The sequence below is a fragment of the Lactuca sativa genome, chromosome 8 (genome assembly GCF_002870075.4).
Source record: "Lactuca sativa cultivar Salinas chromosome 8, Lsat_Salinas_v11, whole genome shotgun sequence".
NCBI lineage: Eukaryota > Viridiplantae > Streptophyta > Magnoliopsida > Asterales > Asteraceae > Lactuca > Lactuca sativa.
This window is the reverse complement of record NC_056630.2, coordinates 104,880,684-104,888,046: the sequence shown is the minus strand read 5'-3', so window position 1 is coordinate 104,888,046 and position 7,363 is coordinate 104,880,684. Positions and strand designations below refer to the sequence as shown.

The window sequence follows — 7,363 nt, the reverse complement described above, 5'->3', positions numbered from 1 at the left end:
ACTTTGATTTTTTGTAAATATAGAAGTCAGTCGCGAATGTTGTGAGAAAAGGGAAAGAGAAGTGCCAAACTCAACAAAAAAATTAATGGTAATGTGTGCAAAAAAGTAAGGATTTTATTTTATTTATTAATTTTTTTTTGTAAAGAATGTAAAATTTATTATTCTCGGACATTTTTTCTAGGGGATAATGCTTTCAAAGGGTTATGTGTTTTTGTTTTGTATATTTTTAATCATTTATGTATATTATTATACACATTTAATTATTTATATTTTTTTTACACATTTAGTCATATATTTTTATTTTGTATACATATAACCATTAAATGTAATTGTTATATCTTATATGTATACAAAATAAAAAAACATAAGTGATAAAATATATAAAAAAAGTATAAATGACTAAAGATGTACAAAATAAACATAAATAACTGAATATATATAAAAACTAAAATATGTTATCCTTTTAAATCAATACTAGTCGTGAGACCCGTATATTATACGGGTTGATTAAAACAAAATGTTAAATAGGAACGATTAAATGAGAAGTTTATTTGAATTTGAAATTTGAAATAAATAAAAATTATGAGAAAAAAAACATGCAAAAAATAAATAAATTAAAATTATTGTTTAGTTATTAGACCCATATACTAAACATGTTAATTATAACAAAATGTTAAACACAAAGGTTTAAACTGTAAATTTATTTGAAATTGAAATTTAAATTTAAAATTTGAAATTAATATCATTATGGTAGGTTTAATTTATGGAAACTAAATTAATTAATCCTCCATGATAAATGAAGGTTTTTTTGCCACATGTCAATCTCTTATGAGTTTTGACACTTGTCATTTTGTGGTATTTTTGAAATAAATATTATTTACTTGTCAATTTTTGATTTGTTTTAATTTTAAAATTAAAGTTATTTACTTATATATGTAAAGTATTAAATATCATATATATGATATTAAATTGCAATAAATACGTTTCTTCCTTTCTTATTTTAAAGTTATACATTAAAAAATATTTTCTTTTTACACTTTAATGTTTAATTTTTTTTTTAAATCAATCCGTATAATATACGGGTCTCACACCTAGTAATATATTAGAAATAGAAAATGAAATAAATGACAAGTGGAAAATAAATATATCTCTAAATTATGAGAAAATGACATGTGGCAAATTGAATGAGAGAAAGACATGTGAGAAAATCATTCTTATTTATTAAGGTATTGTTCATTTGAAAAATAAACTTAAATTTGTTAAAAGCAGAATTAAGGAGTAGCAGTTGCTGATGCGGGAATCTAAAGAGGAGATAAGGAAAAATTGTATTTCCCGTCTTGTTCAAATCGATAAATTGGTGGATGATGGGGTTGCTTCGGTTGAGATTATGACGGAAAGACAAAAATGTTATTTCTAAGGTGGCGGATATTGATAATTCAGATATGTTGGATTGTATTCAAAAGGCAAAAATCAAGTGGTCGGTAGAAGGTGATGAGAATAGAAATTTTTTTCATGGCATGCTAAAAAGAAGAAGAAAACAAATGGCAATTAGAGGCATTTCAATTGATGGGGGGTGGATCACGGAACCCGACTTAGTTAAAAAAGAGTTTTTTGATTACTATCAAAAAAAGTTTCATCATTTCAGTGGTTATATCCCAAGTAGGGTTAGTTCTTGTTTTACTAAACTTGGTGAAGGAATGGTGCGTGATCTTGAGATTGAATTTAATGAAGAAGAGGTGCAGGTTGCGGTTTGGTCGTGTGGTAGTGACAAATCCCCAGGCCTGATGGGTTCACTTTTCGTTTCTTAAAACAGTTTTGAGAATTATTTAAAAATGATGTTTGTGATATGGTTAAAGAATTCTATAGGATGGGAGTGTTTCCTCGGGGGTGTAACTCGTCTTTTTTAACCTTAATCCCTAAGGTTGAAAATCCTACCGAGATTAAAGACTATAGACCTATTAGCTTGATTGGTTTGCAATATAAAATAATAGCTAAACTGTTAGCTAATCGGTTGGCTAAGGTGGTAGGAGAGATTGTTCATCGTGTGCAGTCGGCTTTTGTTGAAGGAAGGCAAATTTTGGATGGTGCTTTGATGGTTAATGAGGTAGTTATGTGGGCGACAGCTAAACAGAAAAAGATGATGCTTTTTAAAGTTGATTTTGAAAAGGCATACGATTCGGTATCGTGGGATTATTTAGATTTTATTCTTGATGTTATGGGGTTCGGGGTTAGATGGCAGGATTGGATACGAGGGTGTTTGAGATCTGCTAGATCGTCGATCCTACTCAATGGTAACCCTACTGGTGAATTTCAGATGTATAGAGGTCTCCATCAAGGTGACCCTTTATCTCCTTTTTTTTATTTATTATTGTTATGGATGGGTTGTATGTGTGTTTGGAGGATGCTATTCAGAATGGTATGTTCAAAGGCTTGAATATTGGTGATCAAAATTTACAGCTATCACATTTATTTTATGCTGATGATGCTATTTTTATAGGCGACTGGGATGTTGAAAATGTGTGGGGTCTTGTTCGTATCCTTCGGGTTTTTTTCATTTCTTCCGGCCTACAGATCAATCTTCATAAGTCAAAGATCTATGGGATTGGAGTTTCTACAAATGCGTGTCAACAAGTCGCTAATTGTACAGGTTGTGCTCCATATTCATTTCCTTTTTTGTATCTTGGTTTACCTGTTAGGGATAAAATGCATAGGGTGGCAGCTTGGGATACTCTTTTGGATAGGTTTCAAAAAAGACTTTCTGTATGGAAGTCTAGAATGTTATCTATCGGTGGGAGACTCACTTTGGTTAAGTCCGTTTTGGGGAGTTTGGGAATTTATTATTTATCTCTTTTTAAGATGCCAGTTATTGTGTGTCGGAAGTTGGAGAGAATTCGGGCTAGATTTTTTTGGGGCGCAGAATATCAAGATCGAATTCTTCAGTGGGTGAAATAGGAGGTTATTTTAAACAAGAAAGAGTATGGCGGGTTGGCGATTGGTAGTTTGAAAGCTTTCAATGAGGCTTTAATTTACAAGTGGAGATGGCGATTCCTAAATGGTGCTAATCTCCTTTGGGTTAGTTTGATCAAAAGTTGTCATGGGAGTGATGGTAGTTTTTCGTTGTCTTCATCTTATAGGTCAAAGTCGGGGGTATGGATGAGGGTGGTTAATTTAGTTTGGAATCTTCATAATAATGGTAAGATTCCTTTTGATTCTATGAGAAGACAAGTAGGTAATGGTGTGAGTATTAGATTTTGGTTGGATGTATGGGTGGGGGATGTTATTTTAAAGGCTAGATTTCCAAGGTTGTTTGTTGTGGCAGTCAATGGTGAGACGATTATCAGTGATTATTGGGTGGGTAATACTTGGGAGATTCCATGGAGGAGATCGATAAGTGGGGGAGTGATGGAATCCCATCTTCAGCAATTACATGAGGTGTTGGATTCACTTCATATTACAGATAGAATAGACTCGTGGGGATGGTCTCTTGGGGTGGAAGACATGTTCTCCGTCAAGTCTGCTAGATCTCGTTTAGACCTCATGTCGCTTTCTATGGGTGATAGTCCTACCAGGTGGAATATTTCTCTTTCTATAAAAATTAATATTTTTATATGGAGGCTTATCCTTAATCGCTTACCGACAAGGAGTAACCTTCATCATCAGGGAATTGATGTGTCTACTATTTTATGTCCATGTTGTGGGGAGGTGATAGAAGATGGTGTTCACTTATTTTTGAAGTGTTCGATGGCTCATCAATTATGGCTTAAGTTTGCTAGATGGATAGATCTGACGGCGCCATCCTTTAACTCTATTGAAGATGTTTTTGAGTGGATTGATAGTCAAGCTGTTGCAAATGCTCGAAGATTGATCATTGAGACAACTTGTGCTACTCTAATTTGGGTTCTTTGGACTTATCAGAATGCGTTAGTTTTTAGGATCGTGAAGTACAAAAAAGAGTTGATGTTTGATTCTATTGTCTCGTTTTCTTTTAATTGGTTTTGTAGTAGGAATCGTAAAGTTAAGAAAACTATAACCGGGTGGCTTCAAAATCCGCTCATGAACTAATTGTTCTCTTTTTGTTTTGGGTAGCTACTAGCTAGCCTTTTTTAATTTCACTGCCGTTCAAAAAAAATTCTATAGCATACCTAAGTCACATTTATTTATTTATTTATTTTATTATTATTTTTTTGTTTTTTTTGTTTTGTTTTTTTTTTTTTTTTTTGCAATATTAGTATAGTGGGGCAACCAATAATAATATTTTTTTGTACAATTTAATAAGCTCAAACCGTAATATCTACAAAAGAAAATTAATTAAATACTTTTTTATACAAAACGAGTACACTCCTAAATTATTTTGCCTTGCAGTAAAGTCTAAAGTTTACTTTTCTCCACGTCTTCTTGGAAAAACAGTACACCTTTGCAAGTGCTTTTTATATTTGATGTTTCGGTCCTCTCAAGTTTAAGCTTTTGAAGATATTAGACTTTGTATCATTTTTGGTTCATTTCACGAAATATACATGCCCACTTCCTTTAACAACAAGTTTGATGTATTATCCAACTTTTTCTTAAAGTACGTGTTAAAGAATACATGTTTAAGTCATCGATCGAACATTGTGGTTTGTTTGAATATTTTTTTTAGAATGGTTAACACATACTTTTTAAATCCTACTCATAAACTATAAATATTGTCTACAACAACAGGATTTGAACCCTCAATCCCTCGAAAGAAGAACACATCTTCAACACCTTGTTACTGCTAGACTAAAGTAAATCATATAAATGGTCCATATTGTTTAGAAAACAATGTTTTAAAATCGGTTCGAATCGGTCGGACTGAAACCATGGACGAAAGTGTTTCAACAACAATCAGTATTATGAAAAATTTTAGATCATGAATCAAATCGGACAGTTTTTTGAAAAACGGATTGAAACGGTACGACAAAACCGGTAAAAAAAACCTTTTGAACCGATTTATGGGACTCGTTTGGTTGGATTTCATTTAGCCCGTTAAAAGACAACTCATTTCCAAAACAAATTCAACAACTCAATCGACCAGGTTAAGCGGAGCTTACACAACTCAAATGTTGATCCACACCACTAACATATATAGGGGAATTCTTGCTTTTATATATGTATGTATGTAAAAAGAAATAGAAAATATATAAAAAATTATGGAAACCGGGTTGAATAGACGGTCGAACCGGAAACCGGCCACTAGACTGGTTCAATTAAAAAACTGGTTTTTAAAATATTGCCAAAAAATACACTGTTAGTAATTTTTTTCTAATGATTCCGTCCCTAAATTTACATTTTATTATGAAAATAGTCCTTATAGTTGACTCGCTCAACTGAATGTTGAAATTACATTTTGTCTGATATTAATTTTTTTTTGAAATGACAAATTAGTTAATCTACTCTTAAATATTATCTATGTCTCCTAAAAAAACTTGAACCTATAACCTCTCATTTGAAAAAATCACTGTTAAGTAAAAAACCCTTGGTTTTTGTTGCCACCACCCCTCTCCTCCGTTCGTCTTTCTTTTCTACACCAACGTATATACACATATAAGATTCGATATTTCTTAAACATGTTTTTAATCACTCCTCCCTCACTTAGAGGCCGACTCCATATTTCTCTTTTCTTCTATTTTCGACAACATTTTCTCTTTTCAACCTCATTGTTTTGGACCTTTCTTTGTTTTGTATATTAATGGTAAATTAAAGCAATTATAAGTAATCCAAAATACACATCAGAAAAAAAAAAAAAAATTCTAAACCCGGATCCAATTAAATATTTAAATTAACCAACAATAAATCATAATGTGTTCTCAAGAAATACCCTTCAAGATAACGATGATGATCCTATGATGTAGAAACTAGTGTGATCAAATCGATGATCACCTTTAGCGCTATCCATACAAACAAACTAGAGACATCGTAAATTGCTAGTTTTTCAATCAACAAGCAAAAGCCAATAAATTTTCCTTTGTTCTTGAATAGGTCGATGAACACAAAAGTGAGAAAAGAAAGAGGTCTTCGTCTAAGAAGGAGGGGGACGGATCAATTATAGTTTTCCACAATTAGTTTTCTTAATCCTTATTAAACTTCCTTTTATACTAGTTACAAATGGATGGGCTTTTTAATATTTTTCAAGCCATTTGACTAGTCTATGTTTAAAACTAAATTAATCAACTATATTATTTAGATGTTGTTTGATTTTTCTGAGGCAAAATGTCTGCAATCTGTGAACCATATCTTTAGACCTCTACAACAGAAAAGGTGGATCAAACGTCTGCCGTCTGAAAAAAAAAACTGTTTGTTTTTTTTAATATATGCAGACTACTAAAATAAACTAAAATCTAAATAAATTGATTTTTTTAAACTACAAAGTGATTTTTTAATATATTTATAACTTTGTTATAAATAATTAACAAATCTAAATCAACTTTTATGTATTATTGTATAAAAAGTGAAAATAAAAATGGTACAGATTAACATATATTTGATAAAAACCAACAATTCTGGTCGCAAAGTTATGCTTAAACATTGTAATTATGAATCAAAGAAATTGATATATAAATAAATGGAAATAAACTTCGATTTTTTCAATTAAATCAATTAAAAAACGTGCCATAATATTTTTTCTAAGAAATTGACGATAATTTATCAAATAATGTTTTATAAAATTTGGCAAAAAAATATAAGAATATATATATATATATATATATATATATATATATATATATATATATATATATATATTTCATATTTATATAAGCATTTCAACGATCATTATTATAATAAACTTTTATTTATAAATTTGTGAAAAATATCATTTTTGTGTCATTGAATCTTTTTTTAAGTATTGTAACTTTTTTTTTTTCAAATTGTTTATCACTAGTAAAGTTGGAATAAATATAAATTCAAAAAAATTAAAAAAAAAAAAACAAAGTATATGTGTTTTTTTAGCCTTGAAGATGTTTGAAGATGTTAGAAAACTTTGGTCCACATCTGCGTCAAGAAGAGGGCGCGCATACATTTTTAGGTTTGCAGTCTTCAAAAAAACAAACAATCTGCAAATGCTAATGTCTGCGTCGGGCAGACTGAAGAGGCCAGGAAGATCTGCGGACAAAAAACAAACTTCACCTTACTGTCACTTGAACTAATGTGAGTAATATAATCTTTTACTTATTTTACTAAATAATTTATTTAATTATTTTTCTAATTTAGTAAATAATAAATAAACTTTTATTTTGATTGATTTACAATAATATTTATCATATAAATATTATTTATTTGAAGTCTTATTGCTCTTTATTCTAATCTCATGTGTGTGTGTGTGTGTGTGTGTGTATATATATATATA

General features: G+C 30.3%; 1 protein-coding gene across 1 annotated transcript; it reads left to right on the top strand.

Moving 5' to 3' along the window:
• The first annotated feature begins 1,442 nt into the window (after nt 1-1,442).
• LOC111909573 (uncharacterized) lies at nt 1,443-4,062 on the top strand. Its single transcript, XM_023905363.1, has 4 exons — nt 1,443-1,761; nt 1,857-2,336; nt 2,498-2,760; nt 2,953-4,062. The coding sequence occupies exons 1-4, from the start codon at nt 1,443-1,445 to the stop codon at nt 4,060-4,062; spliced, it is 2,172 nt and encodes a 723-aa protein (XP_023761131.1).
• Nucleotides 4,063-7,363: the final 3,301 nt, after the last annotated feature.

Coding starts and splice junctions, on each gene's coding strand:
- LOC111909573 (XM_023905363.1), top strand. CDS start 1,443: ATGTTGGATTGTATTCAAAAGGCAAAAATCAAGTGGTCGGTAGAAGGT. Junction 1,762..1,856: donor GGTTGCGGTTTGGTCGTGTG/GTAGTGACAAAT, acceptor ATATGGTTAAAG/AATTCTATAGGATGGGAGTG. Junction 2,761..2,952: donor GGTTTCAAAAAAGACTTTCT/GTATGGAAGTCT, acceptor TGGGTGAAATAG/GAGGTTATTTTAAACAAGAA.